The sequence below is a fragment of the Onthophagus taurus genome, chromosome 5 (genome assembly GCF_036711975.1).
Source record: "Onthophagus taurus isolate NC chromosome 5, IU_Otau_3.0, whole genome shotgun sequence".
NCBI classification, from domain to species: domain Eukaryota; kingdom Metazoa; phylum Arthropoda; class Insecta; order Coleoptera; family Scarabaeidae; genus Onthophagus; species Onthophagus taurus.
This window is the reverse complement of record NC_091970.1, coordinates 376,865-400,559: the sequence shown is the minus strand read 5'-3', so window position 1 is coordinate 400,559 and position 23,695 is coordinate 376,865. Positions and strand designations below refer to the sequence as shown.

Genomic DNA, 23,695 nt, shown 5'->3' with positions numbered 1-23,695 from the left:
AAAATGATGTATAATAATTGTTGGGTTGGATTGGAAAAATATAGAGAAAAAAGAAGTTGAAATAAAGTACACGTCTTTTTGAAATAGCCCAATTTCGGCGATTTATGTCGCTAGGATTTTCGATTTTTCGTGCGTGAAGCTGATTCGTCGTCTTGAGATGTAACAAAACGAGGGTCGACGAAACTGACGTTGCATAAAATTAGGGGTTTAAAATTAACCCCCTTCTTGGAATTGAATTTAAGGATATGATTAAATGATTGTACCTATTTTTTTTTTGAGATTCAATTTCGCCTCGGTAAATTTTTGTTCACAAAAAAGAGCAGCTTAACTCTCCCCAAATTACCTAGAACATTTACCCTGATCGATGGCGATTTTTCGTAACGGGGGTAATTCGATACAAAACCGCCTCCCGAGACTCGAAGGCATTCTTGATTGATGTGCTTTTCGTTTCCATACGGTATGAAATTGAGAATTAGCCGATTTATTACGGTTTACTAGGCGTTGGGTTTTTTATTTTTGATGGAGGCGGGAAAAAAATGGGGCGTTAATGACTTCCGGTCGAATAATCAATGGCCATTTGCTCGATTAATGTTCAGTCGGTTGTAGTTAGGGGAATTTCGAAATCAGAAATTTTCAAAGCAATTATGGTACAAATTTGTAGAGGTAAATAAAATGTTTGTTGTTGTTGTGTGTTTGTAGCAGTCAATTTCGTATTAGTATCTAGTAATTTAGCGTTAATTAATAAGCAAATAGCTTCCACAACAGCAAAAAACGTACGATATACTTTGAAATCCGTAGCAAAAATTTCACTCACCATCTGGAACAATACAACAATAGGAGATGCTGACTTTATCTAATTACTTTACTCAATCTAAATTACTTAAAAATGTTTTTGGATTTTAATGGGGGGTTAATTAATGGGAAAAACGATTCGTTGGAGAATCTGCAGCGCTTTTCTCATATTATTGGCAAAATAGATTCAGCGTAATGGACGATAGTCAGGCGATATTTTATTGTCGCGTACTTACAGACATGCAATATGGGCTCGTTTGCCATTAGCCGCAGCAATTGTTCCACGAGGTCGTCGTCTGCCGGGTAAAGTTCGTGTTGGGAAATCCTTTGATGGAAATGCTCCAAGACAGTTGCGTTTTTCCTGAAAAGAAAAATAATAATTTAATACGACGCTAGTTAATGTTAACAACTTTAGAAAACAAAAAAGATGGTATATCACTACTTGAAAATATTGTCTCCATTTTACGCCTTTCCAAATTTCAAAAGATGTTTGTTGAAAAAAAATTACAACAATTTCTATTGACGTCAATAAATACTTATATTTTTTGACCATTCAATCTTTTAAATTAAATATCTTGCGAGCGAACAAAATCGAACAATTGTAGCTAACATTTTTTTATTGCTGAAGGTATGGTGTACATAGCATAAGAAAAAAATCTTGCGCCTTAACCAAAAAATTAGCAGTCAAAGATTACTTAACACATAATTGTGGATCTTATTCATCCTTGTTATGATTTCCGTTATTTTCTAAACACATTTGAAATGCACTCTTCCGGAAAAATGTTCAAATTTGAATTAAATTCTTCATTAATGTAATAAAATTTAGAAAAATAAAAATAATAATTACATTTTAATTATTTTGTTACCCGATTTTATTTGACTGAGTTTCCTTTATTGTTTCACTTAAAAAATTAAATTTATAAAAACGTTTAACCCTTTGTGTCCCAAGAAGTCAAACATTTTGAAACTTTGTGACAATTAAAACGCTATCAAAATACACTCTTTTCGTATAACCTAAGAGTGTCAAAAAAGATGCTAATTTAAAAATTCCTGGAAGCCGTGTTTATTGAAATTAAGGAATGAAACTTATTTTAAATTAAAGCTCAAAGCTTTCTCTTTAAAATGATGTATAATAATTGTTGGGTTGGATTGGAAAAATATTAAGAAAAAAAATGTTGAAACAAAACTTGTATTTTCGTAAAACCTAAAAGTGTCAAAAAAGATGCTAATTTAAAAATTCCTGGAAGCCGTAATTATTGAAATTAAGGAATAAAACTTATTTTAAATCAAAGCTCAAAGCTTTCTCTTTAAAATGATGTATAATAATTGTTGGGTTGGACTGGAAAAATATTAAGAAAAAAAAAGTTGAAATAAAACTTACATTTTCGTATAACCTAAGAGTGTCAAAAAAGATGCTAATTTAAAAATTCCTGGAAGCCGTATTTATTGAAATTAAGGAATGAAACTTATTTTAAATTAAAGCTCAGAGCTTTTTCTTTAAAATGATGTATAATAATTGTTGGGTTCGATTGGAAAAATATTAAGAAAAAAGATGTTGAAACAACACTTACATTTAAAAGAGTCAAAAAAGATGCTAATTTAAAAATTCCTGGAAGCCGTATTTATTGAAATTAAGGAATGAAACTTATTTTAAATTAAAGCTCAAAGCTTTCTCTTTAAAATGATGTATAATAATTGTTGGGTTGGATTGAAAAAATATAGAGAAAAAAAATGTTGAAACATCTCTTACATTTTCGAATAACCTAAAAGTGTCAAAAAAGATGCTAATTTAAAAATTCCTGGAAGCCGTATTTATTGAAATTAAGGAATGAAACTTATTTTAAATCAAAGCTCAAAGCTTTCTCTTTAAAATGATGTATAATAATTGTTGGGTTGGATTGGAAAAATATAGAGAAAAAAAAAGTTGAAACAAAACTTACATTTTCGTATAACCTAAGAGTGTCAAAAAAGATGCTAATTTAAAAATTCCTGGAAGCCGTATTTATTGAAATTAAGGAATGAAACTTATTTTAAATCAAAGCTCAAAGCTTTCTCTTTAAAATGATGTATAATAATTGTTGGGTTGGATTAGAAAAATATAGAGAAAAAAAAGTTGAAATAAAACTTACATTTTCGAATAACCTAAAAGTGTCAAAAAAGATGCTAATTTAAAAATTCCTGGAAACCGTGTTTATTGAAATTAAAGAATGAAACTTATTTTAAATCAAAGCTCAAAGCTTTCTCTTTGAAATGATGTATAATAATTGTTGGGTTGGATTGAAAAAATATAGAGAAAAAAAATGTTGAAACATCTCTTACATTTTCGAATAACCTAAAAGTGTCAAAAAAGATGCTAATTTAAAAATTCCTGGAAGCCGTATTTATTGAAATTAAGGAATGAAACTTATTTTAAATCAAAGCTCAAAGCTTTCTCTTTAAAATGATGTATAATAATTGTTGGGTTGGATTAGAAAAATATAGAGAAAAAAAAGTTGAAATAAAACTTACATTTTCGAATAACCTAAAAGTGTCAAAAAAGATGCTAATTTAAAAATTCCTGGAAACCGTGTTTATTGAAATTAAAGAATGAAACTTATTTTAAATCAAAGCTCAAAGCTTTCTCTTTGAAATGATGTATAATAATTGTTGGGTTGGATTGAAAAAATATAGAGAAAAAAAATGTTGAAACATCTCTTACATTTTCGAATAACCTAAAAGTGTCAAAAAAGATGCTAATTTAAAAATTCCTGGAAGCCGTATTTATTGAAATTAAGGAATGAAACTTATTTTAAATCAAAGCTCAAAGCTTTCTCTTTAAAATGATGTATAATAATTGTTGGGTTGGATTAGAAAAATATAGAGAAAAAAAAGTTGAAATAAAACTTACATTTTCGAATAACCTAAAAGTGTCAAAAAAGATGCTAATTTAAAAATTCCTGGAAACCGTGTTTATTGAAATTAAAGAATGAAACTTATTTTAAATCAAAGCTCAAAGCTTTCTCTTTGAAATGATGTATAATAATTGTTGGGTTGGATTGAAAAAATATAGAGAAAAAAAATGTTGAAACATCTCTTACATTTTCGAATAACCTAAAAGTGTCAAAAAAGATGCTAATTTAAAAATTCCTGGAAGCCGTATTTATTGAAATTAAGGAATGAAACTTATTTTAAATTAAAGCTCAAAGCTTTCTCTTTAAAATGATGTATAATAATTGTTGGGTTGGATTGAAAAAATATAGAGAAAAAAAATGTTGAAACAAAACTTACATTTTCGAATAACCTAAAAGTGTCAAAAAAGATGCTAATTTAAAAATTCCTGGAAGCCGTATTTATGGAAATTAAGGAATGAAACTTATTTTAAATTAAAGCTCAAAGCTTTCTCTTTAAAATGATGTATAATAATTGTTGGGTTGGATTAGAAAAATATAGAAAAAAAAAAGTTGAAATAAAACTTACATTTTCGTATAACCTAAAAGTGTCAAAAAAGATGCTAATTTAAAAATTCCTGGAAGCCGTATTTATTGAAATTAAGGAATGAAACTTATTTTAAATTAAAGCTCAAAGCTTTCTTTTCAAAATGATGTATAATAATTGTTGGGTTGGATTGGAAAAATATTAAGAAAAAAAAAGTTGAAATAAAACTTACATTTTCGTATAACCTAAGAGTGTCAAAAAAGATGCTAATTTAAAAATTCCTGGAAGCCGTATTTATTGAAATTAAGGAATGAAACTTATTTTAAATTAAAGCTCAAAGCTTTCTCTTTAAAATGATGTATAATAATTGTTGGGTTGGATTAGAAAAATATAGAAAAAAAAAAGTTGAAATAAAACTTACATTTTCGTATAACCTAAAGTGTCAAAAAAGATGCTAATTTAAAAATTCCTGGAAGCCGTATTTATTGAAATTAAGGAATGAAACTTATTTTAAATTAAAGCTCAAAGCTTTCTCTTTAAAATGATGTATAATAATTGTTGGGTTGGATTGAAAAAATATAGAGAAAAAAAATGTTGAAACAAAACTTACATTTTCGAATAACCTAAAAGTGTCAAAAAAGATGCTAATTTAAAAATTCCTGGAAGCCGTATTTATTGAAATTAAGGAATGAAACTTATTTTAAATTAAAGCTCAAAGCTTTCTCTTTAAAATGATGTATAATAATTGTTGGGTTGTGTTGGAAAAATATTAAGAAAAAAAATGTTGAAACAACACTTACAATTAAAAGAGTCAAAAAAGATGCTAATTTAAAAATTCCTGGAAGCCGTATTTATTGAAATTAAGGAATGAAACTTATTTTAAATTAAAGCTCAAAGCTTTCTTTTCAAAATGATGTATAATAATTGTTGGGTTGGATTGGAAAAATATTAAGAAAAAAAAAGTTGAAATAAAACTTACATTTTCGTATAACCTAAGAGTGTCAAAAAAGATGCTAATTTAAAAATTCCTGGAAGCCGTATTTATTGAAATTAAAGAATGAAACTTATTTTAAATTAAAGCTCAAAGCTTTCTCTTTAAAATGATGTATAATAATTGTTGGGTTGGATTGGAAAAATATAGAGAAAAAAAATGTTGAAACAAAACGTACATTTTCGAATAACCTAAAAGTGTCAAAAAAGATGCTAATTTAAAAATTCCTGGAAGCCGTATTTATTGAAATTAAAGAATGAAACTTATTTTAAATCAAAGCTCAAAGCTTTCTCTTTAAAATGATGTATAATAATTGTTGGGTTGGATTGGAAAAATATAGAGAAAAAAAAAGTTGAAACAAAACTTACATTTTCGTATAACCTAAGAGTGTCAAAAAAGATGCTAATTTAAAAATTCCTGGAAGCCGTGTTTATTGAAATTAAGGAATGAAACTTATTTTAAATTAAAGCTCAAAGCTTTCTCTTTAAAATGATGTATAATAATTGTTGGGTTCGATTGAAAAAATATAGAGAAAAAAAATGTTGAAACAAAACTTACATTTTCGTATAACCTAAGAGTGTCAAAAAAGATGCTAATTTAAAAATTTCTGGAACCCGTATTTATTGAAATTAAGGAATGAGACTTATTTTAAATTGAAGCTCAAAGCTTTCTCTTTAAAATGATGTATAATAATTGTTGGGTTGGATTGAAAAAATATAGAGAAAAAAAATGTTGAAATATCTCTTACATTTTCGAATAACCTAAAAGTGTCAAAAAAGATGCTAATTTAAAAATTCCTGGAAGCCGTATTTATTGAAATTAAGGAATGAAACTTATTTTAAATTAAAGCTCAAAGCTTTCTCTTTAAAATGATGTATAATAATTGTTGGGTTGGACTGGAAAAATATAGAGAAAAAAAAAGTTGAAACAAAACTTACATTTTCGTATAACCTAAAAGTGTCAAAAAAGATGCTAATTTAAAAATTCCTGGAAGCCATTTTTATTGAAAATAAGGAATAAAACTTATTTTAAATTAAACCTCAAAGCTTTCTCTTTAAAATGATGTATAATAATTGTTGGGTTGGATTGAAAAAATATAGAGAAAAAAAAAGTTGAAATAAAACTTACATTTTCGTATAACCTAAGAGTGCCAAAAAAGATGCTAATTTAAAAATTCCTGGAAGCCGTATTTATTGAAATTAAGGAATGAAACTTATTTTAAATTAAAGCTCAAAGCTTTCTTTTTAAAATGATGTATAATAATTGTTGGGTTGGATTGGAAAAATATTAAGAAAAAAAAGTTGAAATAAAACTTATATTTTCGTATAACCTAAGAGTGTCAAAAAAGATGCTAATTTAAAAATTCCTGGAAGCCGTATTTATTGAAATTAAAGAATGAAACTTATTTTAAATCAAAAATAAATAAATTGATATCTCAAAAATTGAGTGTTCTATGATTTTTTGAACAAATGTCCGCTGGAGCAGATTTTTCTAGAAAAAATCGAATAACTCGAGAACGGCCGAATCAAATTGCAAAAAGAAAAGTTATTTATAAACCTTATAATATGTAAAAATATACAGGGTGTTCCATTTAAAAAAATAAAGTAGGTGGCGACTTCCGGTATAACCGGAAGTGCTAGAAATCTGAAAATATTTTAGATGAAGAGAACGTAATTAATGATACTTAAGTCTGCATTCTCAATTTTTTTGTTTGGGCAGAACCCCAGAAACGTTTAAAGACCGGTCTCGCTGAGACATCCTGTATACTAAGACTTAATATGTAGTTTCAATATAAACAAACATACATTTGCCAAATTTAGTTGTTATTGCGTGACATATCAGTCAAATGTTGTGGTTTAATTAAATCAAGAAAGAAGTTTCAAAGTCGTCTTTTAATATAAACAAGTATAATTTTCCAAATTAAAATATAATTTCATACCTTGTCACCTTTTAATTTCATAACGTTTGCGTCGTTGTATGCGTGATGACATTCATAAGGCATGGGATGAGAAAGTTGATCCAAACGTATCACCCTTTCAGTTTTATTTACGCTTTCTACTATTTTGTAAGCTTGTAAGTACTCGAAAAATAGTATGGTATCCCAATTTTGATAAACAAAATAAAAATTGTTATTAAAGCTAAAAATGTATTTAATTTTAACAAACATAGGATAATTGTTTTCAGTTTTTCCATTTATTAAATAAAAACCAATTCGATAATTAAATTTACAGTTTCCTGTAAGTTACGGGGCGGTAGGTAAAATCTAAAAAGTTAACAATTAAATACGAAGATAACTTCTGGTATTTAAAAACAAATAATTTTTTAATATGTAACATTCTAACATGTTAAACTTTTCAAAATTGATCTTAAAAACAGGATTTTTAAAGTGACACTTCAGAAAATTTTTGACACTTTTTGTTGCTAAACATATGAGCGCCATCTATCGATAATTTATTAAGTCGTTTAAAAATAATATTAAATCGTAATAAAAAATGTGAAATAATGCAATCTATTCCAACTTTTGTGTAAAACATATATAAATTAAACAGTTCAACAAATATATTTGTTTCAAATATCAAAAATATGTTTTTTTAATTTTTAGTTATAGAACCGTAATTTACAGAAAACTGTAAATTTAATTTCTTCGACGACACTAAAAAAAAAGTTTATTTTTAGTTTTATTCTAAAACAATAACAAATAGACTCATCAAACCCTATATTTTTGTAATCAGAAAAAAATAACGGATTTATTAAACGTGGCAAAAAACTCAAAAACGTGGCTTTTTAGGTTGATAAAAAAGGAATCGTCTATTAGAAACATTAGTGTGAAAATGTGACACTAGTTTGTACGATTTTAGGCGTGAAAATACGTCCAACACCGATCGTGGTTTCCTCCTTTTTCCGTTCCAGTTTTTCACGCCAAACCGGGCATTGCAAAGCGTACTTCCGTTCAAAAAGGCAAAACAAAACAAAAAAAAAGATAAAAACGAAAAGCACAACCACGCGGACGGAAACTCGTCCCCATTATGCATCACGCAGCAAACCGGGGCAATGAAATTGGTCTATTAAATTCTGTCGACGTTCGGACGGACGAGCGATAGCCGCAAAATCAATATTGAACGGAAGGGTGGAGGTGAAAGAGGTGGAAGAGGTAGAGGGACCATCGCCGGGGCTTAATTATGGATTTTTCAATGATTAATGACCCTCGCCCGGGGTAACATTAATCAAACGATTTCTGAACCGACAACATTTGCAGAATGCGTAAAAGTCACTATTAGACCATTTTGCCCACAACGTTTTAAATCGGCAACTTGTGGCTTTTAGATCATAGAAACTAAAGAGGCTTTCATTCCTCAAAAAGAACCTTCCACGATTTAGACGGGACTTAATTGATAACGGCCTCCTGATTTATGGCACGTTTTGTGTTCTTCGAAATATGATTAATGATTACTTTGAAAACAAAACCACCTTTTTGTGTATTAATCGACTGTAAAAATATCAAAACAAATAATATGGTGATATTGAGAATCAAATCGTGGAGAACGTTCAATGGATTCCACTTGGAAAGGCAGAAATGGGAAGTGTAATCTGCACTGTTACAAATGCAGTTCGAAGGGATGGCATGTTCTCTTCGTAATTTGCCCTGAAGTCCGGATCACGTATTGCCGGTACGTGTAAATAGAACTCTCCATCCATCAGACATCAGAACATTCGGAATCACTCGATAACAGTTCGATATTGCATAATTGACGGTACAAACGTGCAAGAGGCATAAACGTCAATTTCAATATCATCTATTAATACAACATCATACAACAATTATTATTATCTTAGTTAATACTGTGATGTTTTACTTGTGTGTTTTTACACAAGTTATTAAACTATAAATTTGGGTTTCTTTAATTTTAAGAGACTCTTATGAAGCTCAGGGTTTCGGGCAAGTTCAGGTTCAAAAAGAAAATTGATCAGGTTCGACAAAAATTCATTTAATTAAACACAAAATCCCTTTTGTAACAAAACGATACGATTTCCCCCCTCCACTCGTTCTGATTAAAAGAACACCATACTGTTCAGTGGGAAATTAAAATTTCAAGTTAAAAAAAATTGTTTTAACAAACACTGTTCCTGAAGTAATTCTAAACAAATTTAGTTAACAAAATTTTTTGATTAAATCAACAATAAGGATATAACCTCAAAAATATTAATTTTTGTACCATACTATTCAGTGGGAAATTAAAATTTCAAATTAGCAAAAAATTGTATTAACAAACACTGTTCCTGAAGTCATTCTAAACAAATTTTGTTAATAAAATTTTTTGATTAAATCAACAATAAGGATATAACCTCAAAAATATTAATTTTTGTAGCATACTATTCAGTGGGAAATTAAAATTTCAAATTAGCAAAAAATTGCATTAACAAACACTGTTCCTGAAGTAATTCTAAACAAATTTTGTTAACAAAATTTTTTGATTAAATCAACAATAAGGATATAACCTCAAAAATATTAATTTTTGTAGCATACTATTCAGAGGGAAATTAAAATTTCAAATTAGCCAAAAATTGCATTAACAAACACTGTTCCTGAAGTAATTCTAAACAAATTTTGTTAACAAAATTTTTTGATTAAATCAACAATAAGGATATAACCTCAAAAATATTAATTTTTGTAGCATACTATTCAGAGGGAAATTAAAATTTCAAATTAGCCAAAAATTGCATTAACAAACACTGTTCCTGAAGTAATTCTAAACAAATTTTGTTAACAAAATTTTTTGATTAAATCAACAATAAGGATATAACCTCAAAAATATTAATTTTTGTAGCATACTATTCAGAGGGAAATTAAAATTTCAAATTAGCCAAAAATTGCATTAACAAACACTGTTCCTGAAGTAATTCTAAACAAATTTTGTTAACAAAATTTTTTGATTAAATCAACAATAAGGATATAACCTCAAAAATATTAATTTTTGTAGCATACTATTCAGAGGGAAATTAAAATTTCAAATTAGCCAAAAATTGCATTAACAAACACTGTTCCTGAAGTAATTCTAAACAAATTTTGTTAACAAAATTTTTTGATTAAATCAACAATAAGGATATAACCTCAAAAATATTAATTTTTGTAGCATACTATTCAGTGGGAAATTAAAATTTCAAATTAGCAAAAAATTGTATTAACAAACACTGTTCCTGACGTAATTCTAAACAAATTTTGTTAACAAAATTTTTTAATTTAATCAACAATTAAGGAGATAACCTCAAAATAATAATTTTTAAATTTTTATACATAATTATACTTAGATGGTTAATTAATAGAGATGCAAAAAAATTGTATTTAGATAATTGATTCGAAATCGAAATTGAAACAAATTTTATTTAAAACATTTTTTGATAAAAACAATAATTATTGAGATAATTAATTTTTGTAGCATACTATTCAGTGGGAAATTAAAATTTCAAATTAGCAAAAAATTGTATTAACAAACACTGTTCCTGAAGTAATTCTAAACAAATTTTGTTAACAAAATTTATTGATTAAATCAACAATAAGGATATAACCTCAAAAATATTAATTTTTATAGCATACTATTCAGTGGGAAATTAAAATTTCAAATTAGCAAAAAATTATATTAACAAACACTGTTCCTGAAGTAATTCTAAACAAATTTTGTTAACAAAATTTTTTGATTAAATCAACAATAAGGATATAACCTCAAAAATATTAATTTTTGTACCATACTATTCAGTGGGAAATTAAAATTTCAAATTAGCAAAAAATTGTATTAACAAACACTGTTCCTGAAGTAATTCTAAACAAATTTTGTTAACAAAATTTATTGATTAAATCAACAATAAGGATATAACCTGAAAAATATTAATTTTTGTAGCATACTATTCAGTGGGAAATTAAAATTTCAAATTAGCAAAAAATTGTATTAACAAACACTGTTCCTGAAGTAATTCTAAACAAATTTTGTTAACAAAATTTTTTGATTAAATCAACAATAAGGATATAACCTCAAAAATATTAATTTTTGTAGCATACTATTCAGTGGGAAATTAAAATTTCAAATTAGCAAAAAATTGTATTAACAAACACTGTTCCTGAAGTAATTCTAAACAAATTTTGTTAACAAAATTTTTCGATTAAATCAACAATAAGGATATAACCTCAAAAATATTAATTTTTGTAGCATACTATTCAGTGGGAAATTAAAATTTCAAATTAGCAAAAAATTGTATTAACAAACACTGTTCCTGAAGTAATTCTAAACAAATCTTGTTAACAAAATTTTTTGATTAAATCAACAATAAGGATATAACCTCAAAAATATTAATTTTTGTAGCATACTATTCAGTGGGAAATTAAAATTTCAAATTAGCCAAAAATTGCATTAACAAACACTGTTCCTGAAGTAATTCTAAACAAATTTTGTTAACAAATTTTTTTGATTAAATCAACAATAAGGATATAACCTCAAAAATATTAATTTTTGTAGCATACTATTCAGAGGGAAATTAAAACTTCAAGTTAGCAAAAAATTGTATTAACAAACACTGTTCCTGAAGTAATTCTAAACAAATTTTGTTAACAAAATTTTTTGATTAAATCAACAATAAGGATATAACCTCAAAAATATTAATTTTTGTAGCATACTATTCAGTGGGAAATTAAAATTTCAAATTAGCAAAAAATTGTATTAACAAACACTGTTCCTGAAGTAATTCTAAACAAATTTTGTTAACAAAATTTTTTGATTAAATCAACAATAAGGATATAACCTCAAAAATATTAATTTTTGTAGCATACTATTCAGTGGGAAATTAAAATTTCAAATTAGCAAAAAATTGTATTAACAAACACTGTTCCTGAAGTAATTCTAAACAAATTTTGTTAACAAAATTTTTTGATTAAATCAACAATAAGGATATAACCTCAAAAATATTAATTTTTGTAGCATACTATTCAGTGGGAAATTAAAATTTCAAATTAGCAAAAAATTGTATTAACAAACACTGTTCCTGAAGTAATTCTAAACAAATTTTGTTAACAAAATTTTTTGATTAAATCAACAATAAGGATATAACCTCAAAAATATTAATTTTTGTAGCATACTCTTCAGTGGGAAATTAAAATTTCAAGTTAGCAAAAAATTGTATTAACAAACACTGTTCCTGAAGTAATTCTAAACAAATTTTGTTAATAAAAATTTTTGATTTGATCAAAAATAACCTCAAAAAAATTTTTATATATTTCTTTTATTGAGAAAATCGTTTTAGAATTTAATTAAGAACGAGTGGAGGGGGGAAATCGTATCATTTTGTTACAAAAAAAATTGTTTTCCTAAATTTACTTTAATAACAATGCTTATTTACGAGAGATAACTTTTAAATAAAATAGATAACTGCGGTTATCGACTGAAATATCGATATTAAAGAGAACCCGTTTATTATTTGAGAGAGATAGAGAGTGGAATAAAACTCGTTAGATTAGAACCGTTCTTTGAAGAAAGTTGTCATCAACTCGTTGAAGAAAAATAGAGTTAAATAAATGAACGTTATTCAAGAAAACTAATAAATCTTTACCCACAAGTAAGTATTGATCAAAATTATAGGAAACTCTTGTGAGTTGTTCTTTGAGTTTGATTCTTTGATTTTTCTTTTTGTAGGTTATGTTAAATAAGAAAATAAAATTATCATCTGACTCACTGCGAAAAAGAAAGGATTGGAGTTCAATGTGGTATCTGGATTGTTTCTTGTGTTCGGGGCACTAACTAATTTTCTGGATTCTTCTTACGGGAAATTGAACTGTTTGTTCTTCGGAAATAGGGTCTTGGATAAGATAATTCCCTTTTTATTTTAATATCGTAAGTTGATTTGACTTTTTAAAAAAATTATCTTAAATTTTTTGAGGTTATCTCAAAATTTCTTCTATCTGACGACGTGGATTCGACGCTGGTCAGACGACGACTCTCTCACTCCCTCTTCGCGATCTCCTTATATACCCCCGCCCTCCAACTGTTTTTTCCTCGTTTCTGATTGGCTCTTAGCTTCGCGCCCTTTTCAAAATTCAAAAATCTTGCTTCGAAACTAGCGTCATCTCTTGATTTTTCTCGGAATTAACCGTCAAAATTTAATTCTTTTTTCGTTGATTTCTCCCTTATTCCTTTATTAATCGTAATAAAACTTCGTATTCAACGTTGCCTTTTCTTGTTTTCAGACATACATTGGAGTACACGCCAAATTTCAACAATGAGTAAAGTTAGAAAAATTCAAATTTAAATCTTCCTCAAAATAACGTTAAAACCTCAAACGATGGATGAAAAATGTGCTTTAGGAGCTGAACTATAATAATTGATACTTTTGGAAGCAAACAAAACGGTTTAAGATAAGATTTTCACCAACAAAAAATCTCTCTGTCACAATTTCTAGGTTATGTTCTCTCGGTGAACTAAGAGAATGTTAAAATTCCCTTATTCCTTTATGAAACGTAATAAAACTTCGTATTCAACGTTGCCTTTTCTTGTTTTTAGACATACATTGGAGTACACGCCAAATTTCAACAATGAGTAAAGTTAGAAAAATTCAAATTTAAATCAAGGATTTCTTCCTCAAAATAACGTTAAAACCTCAAAAGATGGATGAAAAATGTACTTTAGGAGCTGAACTATAATAATTGATTCTTTTGGAAGCAAACAAAACAGTTTAAGATAAGATTTTCACCAACAAAAATCTCTCTGTCACAATTTCTAGGTTATGTTCTCTCGGTGAACTAAAAGAATGTTAAAATTATCACTACGACACGGAACTTTTGTAACAAAACAATACGATTTCCCCCCTCCACTCGTTCTCAGCAAAAAATTTCATACAAAAGTTGTTCTAAATTAAATTCTAAAACGATTTTCTCAATAAAAATATATACAGGGTGGTTCAGTTTTTAATCGGGAAACTTTACTAGGACGTAGTACTTGCCAAAATAACACAAGTTTTTTATATAAACATAGGGTCGCAACTCTTTTGTTTTCGAGCTATGAGCGATCAAAGTTGAGCTAAAAATTTACATTTTATTATTTATTTCGGCTATAAGTAAACCGAAGAATTTGAAATTTGGTATGTATTTACTACTGGTTAACATCTTGTTTTCTAGCATACCTTAAGCTTCCCTAGCGCCCTCTAAGGGGATGAAATTCACCACCCCCTTGGTTCTTTTTAGAAGAACTTTTTAACGCCATGGAGTATTAACATAAAAAAATATTGGTTATAAAGCTCATTCTTTAATGGTACTTTTTTGTCTCTTTAGTTTTTTTCCTAAAATTGATAGTTTTTGTGTAAAAAAATGGAATGTCGTGCCATGTACCGCCATGCTTAGCTAAAATGACTCTAAAAGTTGGCTTTGATTTTCAAAAAACAATTTATGTTTGTATTGAGACGAGCTGTTAGTTACGTTAAATCCTCTTAATTGTTGACAATTATTGAAAATATTTCTTGATTGTTATTAAGTAAAAGTATCATTATTTTTTTATTGTTGATCATTGTTTAAAAAACTAGGAAAAATTGATCATGCCACGATTATTTTCGACAGAAGAATACGCAGACATTCATTTTATTTATGGTTTTTGTGATGGAAATGCGGAAGCGGCATCTAGAGAATACGCTAGAAGGTTTCCTAATAGAAGATGTCCTGATCCTCAGGTATTTATCAATACACATCAACGTTTTCGACAATATGGTTTAAATACCCAGCAAGTACGAAATAATCAAAATAACAGAAACCAAAGAGCAATTTTAAACCTTTTTGATAATGACAGCACATTAAGCAGTCGCATAGCTGCTAGACTACTTCAAGCTCAAAATTTATGAGTCTCAAGAAGTACAATTTTACGAACTCTGAAGAAAATTTAAGACCTGAAGATGGTCCTAAAAGAGTAACTTTCTGTAGGTGGCCAAAATTTTCGTAAGAAGATTTTGTGGACAGATGAAGCCACGTTTACAAGAAGGGGTGTCGTAAATTACCATAACTTACATAGTTGGGAGCATGAAAATCCCCATGAACCTACCAAACAGAGTTTAGTTTTAATGTGTGGATGGGTGTCATTAATAATAACCTCTGTGGGCCTTATTTTTTAAATTTTTTGCAAAACGATTTGGCGGAATGTTTATCGGACGTTCCTCTAGGTGATCTGGAGCAACATTGGCTTCAGATGGATGGGGCACCATCGCATTACAGCGCTAACGTACGTGCATAGGACGACTAGGTCCTGTCAATTATCAAGAGGCAAACCGAGGTCCCGTTGCCTGGCCACCAAGGTCTCCTGATCTTAACGTTTTAGATTTTTTTGTGTGGGGCTATATGAAAAATCTAGTTTACGCCACTCCAATAAACACTAAAGAGACAAAAAAGAACCACTAAAGAATGAGCTGTACAACCCATATTTTTCTATGTTAATATTGCATTGCGTTAAAAAGTTCTTCTAAAAAGAACAAAGGGGGTGGTGAATTTCATCCCCTTAGAGGGCGCTAGGGAAGCTTAAGGTATGCTAGAAAACAAGATGTTAACCAGTAGTAAATACATACCAAATTTCAAATTCTTCGGTTTACTTATAGCCGAAATAAATAATAAAATGTAAATTTTTAGCTCAACTTTGATCGCTCATAGCTCGAAAACAAAAGAGTTGCGACCCTATGTTTATATAAAAAACTTGTGTTATTTTGGCAAGTACTACGTCCTAGTAAAGTTTCCCGATTAAAAACTGAACCATCCTGTATATAAAATTTTTTTTGAGGTTATGTTCTTAATTATTGATCAAATCAAAAAATGTTGTTAACAAATTTTGTTTAGAATTACTTCAGGAACAGTGTTTGTTAATAAATTTTTTTGCTAACTTGAAATATTAATTTCCCTCTGAATAGTATGCTATCAAAATTAATTATCTCAATAATTATTGTTTCTATCAAAAAATGTTTTAAATAAAATTTGTTTCAATTTCGATTTTGAATCAATTATCTCAATAAAAATTTTTTACATCTCTATTAATTAACCATCTAAGTATAATTATGTATAAAAACGGAAAAATTATTATTTTGAGGTTATCTCCTTAATTATTGATTAAATCAAAAAAAATTGTTGACAAAGTTTGTTTGGAATTGTTTCAGGAACAATTTTTGTTAACACAATTTTTTTCTAATTTAAAATTTTAATTTCCCACTGAATAGTATGCTACAAAAATTAATATTTTTGAGGTTATATCCTTATTGTTGATTTAATCAAAAAATGTTGTTAACAAAATTTGTTTAGAATTACTTCAGGAACAGTGTTTGTTAATACAATTTTTTGCTAATTTGAAATTTTAATTTCCCACTGAATAGTATGGTATAAAAATTAATATTTTTGAGGTTATATCTTTATTGTTGATTTAATCAAAAAATTTTGTTAACAAAAATTGTTTAGAATTACTTCAGGAACAGTGTTTGTTAATACAATTTTTTGCTAATTTGAAATTTTAATTTCCCACTGAATAGTATGGTACAAAAATTAATATTTTTGAGGTTATATCTTTATTGTTGATTTAATCAAAAAATTTTGTTAACAAAATTTGTTTAGAATTACTTCAGGAACAGTGTTTGTTAATACATTTTTTTGTTAATTTGAAATTTTAATTTCCCACTGAATAGTATGCTACAAAAATTAATATTTTTGAGGTTATATCCTTATTGTTGATTTAATCAAAAAATTTTGTTAACAAAATTTGTTTAGAATTACTTCAGGAACAGTGTTTGTTAAAACAATTTTTTTCTAACTTAAAATTTTAATTTCCCACTGAATAGTATGCCACAAAAATTAATATTTTTGAGGTTATATCCTTATTGTTGATTTAATCAAAAAATCTTGTTAACAAAATTTGTTTAGAATTACTTCAGGAACAGTGTTTGTTAATACAATTTTTTGCTAATTTGAAATTTTAATTTCCCACTGAATAGTATGCTACAAAAACTAATATTTTTGAGGTTATATCCTTATTGTTGATTTAATCAAAAAATTTTGTTAACTAAATTTGTTTAGAATTACTTCAGGAACAGTGTTTGTTAATACAATTTTTTGCTAATTTGAAATTTTAATTTCCCACTGAATAGTATGGTACAAAAATTAATATTTTTGAGGTTATATCTTTATTGTTGATTTAATCAAAAAATTTTGTTAACAAAATTTGTTTAGAATTGTTTCAGGAACAATTTTTGTTAACATAATTTTTTCCTAACTTGAAATTTTAATTTCCCACTGAATAGTATGCTATAAAAATTAATATTTTTGAGGTTATATCCTTATTGTTGATTTAATCAAAAAATTTTGTTAACAAAATTTGTTTAGAATTACTTCAGGAACAATGTTTGTTAATACAATTTTTTGCTAACTTGAAATTTTAATTTCCCTCTGAATAGTATGCTATCAAAATTAATTATCTCAATAATTATTGTTTCTATCAAAAAATGTTTTAAATAAAATTTGTTTCAATTTTGATTTTGAATCAATTATCTTAATAAAAAATTTTTACATCTCTATTAATTAACCATCTAAGTATAATTATGTATAAAAACGGAAAAATTATTATTTTGAGGTTATCTCCTTAATTATTGATTAAATCAAAAAAAATTGTTGACAAAGTTTGTTTGGAATTGTTTCAGGAACAATTTTTGTTAACACAATTTTTTTCTAATTTAAAATTTTAATTTCCCACTGAATAGTATGCTACAAAAATTAATATTTTTGAGGTTATATCCTTATTGTTGATTTAATCAAAAAATTTTGTTAACAAAATTTGTTTAGAATTACTTCAGGAACAGTGTTTGTTAATACAATTTTTTTCTAACTTTAAATTTTAATTTCCCAGTTTTTTTAATCAGAACGAGTGGAGGGGGGAAATCGTATCGTTTTGTTACAAAAGTTCCGTGCCCTAATTATCACAACACATTAATAAAAAAAATCAAAATAGAAACTCAAATAATGGCATAATCCTTAATTGCTCTATTTTGAGGTCATTAAACAACTATTTTGTCGTTATACTCGCTAATTGGGGAAACTCCGCAATAAACGAAACTAAAACGCAAGCTAATTGCTTGCGCTTCCAACCCTCTAACTCTTTGATAACGGCGACGCAAATATTAAATGAATTTCGTTTCATACCGAAAAATGATAACCGTGTTTATTTGTTTTTTTTTGAATAAACAGACTTCATTCAGTCGTCAAATCATCAATTCGCGCGCAGCCTAATAAATCAACGAGGAAAACTGCACCCTCTGGCGGCGATTCGCCGATTCATACGGTCGTTAATCATTCTCGTCGCGACGCGGTTTTTTGATGAATGAAAACCGGCCTAATCGCTGGATATCGTCCAACTGAGCCACAACTTGAAATTAATTAAAAGAAAAATACATTTAAACTACAAAGAACCTAAAATGAGATCCTATAACTTTCTATCTTTCATTATAACTGAGCAAACCCATCGAAATTTGGACACCCTGTATATTGATCCCGGCGCATCCACCAAAATTAATAATAAATAATTAAATTTAAACGATTCAGCTCGACTTTCGGAAGCGGTTTTAAATAAATAACGTTGGGATACTTCCATACAACGTAGTTGGGTTTCCACCGAAATAATGGAATAATAAATTGAATTCGAACGGCCCCAGGGGCGAAGCGGGTGAGATTTCGCTCTTTACCGTTAACTTTTCCCCCGGGAAACAAAACGTTACGAAACGAAGAAGGGGTTACACCTTAATTGATATTTAATTATGCGCGGAAAGTTTAACTTCCGTTCGTTCCTGTTCTAACTTGAAATTAGAAGTGTCTATATTAAAATGAACAATATCACCTTTGTAATAAGATTAGTATAAATAAATTTTCGACATTTGAACTATTCCCGACTTTAACAGAGTTAACTGGTTCGCGCAATTCGGTACAAATTTAATCTTTAATCGCGTTAGCAGCGCAGTTCAAAGGGCATATTTGGGATTTGGATGGGTTTTGCAAGAATCCTTTAGGTTACGCGATATCTCCACATCACCAGTTTAAACCAGTAATATTTATATTTCATAATTTTAAATAAAGTTAAATTAAGCCCATTATGTATTGAATTAATCAACACTTAATTAATTCAAGTATAACATAATGGAGACCCATTCGAGTAGGTTACAGGAGCAATGCATTGAAATTTGAGATCGGGCACGCACTTTGTAGCATGTTAATTTCTAGTACCTTCATCAATATTAACAAACGTTAACGATGTACAATAATTAAAGATTTATCTTATTATGAATTTAATTTAAAACGGTCGTAAACCGAATGGCACTTAAACTATTGAATTAAAAAGGGAAATATGTTTTTGCGGAAATAAACCGTAATTAAAATGTGGCCGGATATAAACCTAAGCAAACCTTGCCGTTTACGAGGAGTCGTATTTTTTCGTGATTTGAATTTACAACGCAAGTATAAAATTTTACAACCCATTCATCGTGGGAAGGACAAAAAAGCAAAACTCCAAGATACTTTGTCGCATGCGGGTCATGTGTTCTAATATATCATCTTATCAATGTTTGCTATTTATTGCTACATCAAAGAAATGTTAATCAAGGCTTCACATTTCACTGCGTTAAAGAGATAAAAGCCGAGGCGCTACATTTTAGATCGCTAAAGAGCTGGCAATCGAGATTCTACAATCTGCATTATTAAATACATATTCTTATACATATTATGTTTATATTATAGCTATTCTTCTACTCCGTTATAGAGAAATCTAGATTGTAAAGAAAAAAAATAAGAGACTTGGAGGATAATAAATTCAAATAACATTGAATAACATTGTTAACAAAATTTTTTGATTAAATCAACAATAAGGATATAACCTCAAAAATATTAATTTTGATACCATACTATTCAGAGGGAAATTAAAATTTCAAGTTAGCAAAAAATTGTATTAACAAACACTGTTCCTGAAGTAATTCTAAACAAATTTTGTTAACAAAATTTTTTGATTAAATCAACAATAAGGATATAACCTCAAAAATATTAATTTTTGTACCATACTATTCAGTGGGAAATTAAAATTTTAAGTTAGAAAAAAATTGTGTTAACAAAAATTGTTCCTGAAACAATTCCAAACAAACTTTGTCAACAATTTTTTTTGATTTAATCAATAATTAAGGAGATAACCTCAAAATAATAATGTTTCCGTATTTATACATAATTATACTTAGATGCTTAATTAATAGAGATGTAAAAAAATTTTATTAAGATAATTGATTCAAAATCGAAATTGAAACAAATTTTATTTAAAACATTTTTTAATAAAAACAATAATTCTTGAGATAATTAATTTTGATAGCATACTATTCAGAGGGAAATTAAAATTTCAAGTTAGCAAAAAATTGTATTAACAAACACTGTTCCTGAAGTAATTCTAAACAAATTTTGTTAACAAAATTTTTTGATTAAATCAACAATGAGGATATAACCTCAAAAATATTAATTTTTGTACCATACTATTCAGTGGGAAATTAAAATTTTAAGTTAGAAAAAAATTGTGTTAACAAAAATTGTTCCTGAAACAATTCCAAACAAACTTTGTCAACATTTTTTTTTGATTTAATCAATAATTAAGGAGATAACCTCAAAATAATAATTTTTCCGTTTTTGTACATAATTATACTTAGATGCTTAATTAATAGAGATGTAAAAAAATTTTATTAAGATAATTGATTCAAAATCGAAATTGAAACAAATTTTGTTTAAAACATTTTTTGATAAAAACAATGATTATCGAGATAATTAATTTTGATAGCATACTATTCAGAGGGAAATTAAAATTTCAAGTTAGCAAAAAATTGTATTAACAAACACTGTTCCTGAAGTAATTCTAAACAAATTTTGTTAATAAAATTTTTTGATTAAATCAACAATAAGGATATAACCTCAAAAATATTAATTTTTGTACCATACTGTTCAGTGGGAAATTAAACTTTTAAGTTAGAAAAAAATTGTGTTAACAAAAATTGTCCCTGAAACAATTCCAAACAAACTTTGCCAACAATTTTTTTTGATTTAATCAATAATTAAGGAGATAACCTCAAAATGATAATTTTTCCGTTTTTATACATAATTATACTTAGATGGTTAATTAATAGAGATGTAAAAATTTTTTATTAAGATAATTGATTCAAAATCGAAATTGAAACAAATTTTATTTAAAACATTTTTTAATAAAAACAATAATTCTTGAGATAATTAATTTTGATAGCATACTATTCAGAGGGAATTTAAAATTTCAAGTTAGCAAAAAATTTTATTAACAAACACTGTTCCTGAAGTAATTCTAAACAAATTTTGTTAACAAAATTTTTTGATTAAATCAACAATGAGGATATAACCTCAAAAATATTAATTTTTGTAGCATACTGTTCAGTGGGAAATTAAAATTTCAAGTTAGAAAAAAATTGTTTTAACAAACACTGTTCCTGAAGTAATTCTAAACAAATTTTGTTAACAACATTTTTTGATTAAATCAATAATTAAGGAGATAACCTCAAAATAATAATTTTTCCGTTTTTATACATAATTATACTTAGATGGTTAATTAATAGAGATGTAAAAAATTTTTATTAAGATAATTGATTCAAAATCGAAATTGAAACAAATTTTATTTAAAACATTTTTTAGTAAAAACAATAATTGTTGAGATAATTAATTTTGATAGCATACTATTCAGAGGGAAATTAAAATTTCAAGTTAGCAAAAAATTGTATTAACAAACACTGTTCCTGAAGTAATTCTAAGCAAATTTTGTTAACAACATTTTTTGATTTAATCAATAATTAAGGAGATAACCTCAAAATAATAATTTTTCCGTTTTTATAAATAATTATACTTAGATGCTTAATTAATAGAGATGTAAAAATTTTTTATTAAGATAATTGATTCAAAATCGAAATTGAAACAAATTTTATTTAAAACATTTTTTGATAGAAACAATAATTATTGAGATAATTAATTTTGATAGCATACTATTCAGAGGGAAATTAAAATTTCAAGTTAGCAAAAAATGTTATTAACAAACACTGTTCCTGAAGTAATTCTAAACAAATTTTGTTAATAAAATTTTTTGATTTGATCAATAATTAAGAACATAACCTCAAAAAAAATTTTATATATATATTTTTATTGAGAAAATCGTTTTAGAATTTAATTTAGAACAGCTTTTGTATGAAATTTTTTGCTGGGAACGAGTGGAGGGGGGAAATCGTATTGTTTTGTTACAAAAGTTCCGTGCCCTAATTATAACTAAGACATTATAGAATAAAACTAAAAATAAACTTTTCTTTTAGTGTCGTCGAAGAAATTAAATTTACAGTTTCCTGTAAATTACGGTTCTATAACTAAAAATTAAAAAAACATATTTCTGATATTTGAAACAAATATATTTGTTGAACTGTTTAATTTATATATGTTTTACACAAAAGTTGGAATAGATTGCATTATTTCTCATTTTTTATTACGATTTAATATTATTTTTAAACGACTTAATAAATTATCGATAGATGGCGCTCATATATTTTTTTTTTAATTCAAATAAACAGCTACATTTGTTTACGAAAATTTTAAAAAGTTTGACATGTTAGAATATTACATATTAAAAAATTATTTGTTTTTAAATACCAGAAGTTATCTTCGTATTTAACTGTTAACTTTTTAGATTTTACCTACCGTTCCGTAACTTACAGGAAACTGTAAATTTAATTTCCTCGACGACACTAGATGGAAATTTTATAAAAAAAGTTTATTATTAGCTTTATTCTAGAACAATAAGAAATAGACCCGTCGAACCCTTTATTTTTGTAATCAGAAAAAAATAACGAATTTAATAAGCGAATAATCAGTGGACTGGGAAATGTCAGATACCATTTTCTTTTTACTGCTATAAATCATACCATAAGTGAATTGACATCATATCTCATTATAAATAACCTCAAACTTTGTTATACCATTATCGTAGCATTATAAAGCGTAAATAAAGTGTTCAGGTTAAAAGTCAGTCCAATCAACTGAAAATTTATTTTTAATTCCCTACTAACTTGTTTTCATCGTAATGACACTTTATTAGATCAATAGATGAATTAATTGTGATGTTATAAGAAAAGGCGAGATCATTTCAAAATCGTTTCGAAATCGAAATTTTGAATGAGCCGTTTCCATTTCACATCGTATCATGTATTATTTATTAGGACAGAGTCCCGTCATACCGGATGTGGAATCTCTTGGTGCAGCAATCCATTTCCGCCCGAGCCGCAGCGTCCAGAACCCCGTGATTTACTCGCCCAGACGGACCTAGACTTCCTGAGGGACACTTCTCTACTTGCTACTGCTGATTTTAAATCGGGTTCTAAGATTTAAAACCAAAAAACCGAAATGGTCCCGTAGAGATTTATGAATACATATCGACT

General features: G+C 27.2%; 1 protein-coding gene and 1 long non-coding RNA gene across 2 annotated transcripts in view; one reads left to right on the top strand and one right to left on the bottom strand.

The window, feature by feature from the left end:
* Window positions 1–23,695, bottom strand: part of LOC111421518 (extracellular serine/threonine protein CG31145) — a 161,378-nt gene that overhangs the window by 85,451 nt on the left and 52,232 nt on the right. Inside the window, exon 3 of the mRNA XM_071196137.1 lies at window positions 1,029–1,153. Coding sequence (XP_071052238.1) covers window positions 1,029–1,153 — 125 coding nt within the window. The remainder of the gene's footprint in view (window positions 1–1,028; window positions 1,154–23,695) is intronic.
* On the top strand, window positions 12,693–13,715 carry LOC111422376 (uncharacterized). Its single transcript, XR_002707318.2, has 3 exons — window positions 12,693–12,796; window positions 12,874–13,071; window positions 13,425–13,715. It is a non-coding gene; the product is annotated as an uncharacterized lncRNA (long non-coding RNA).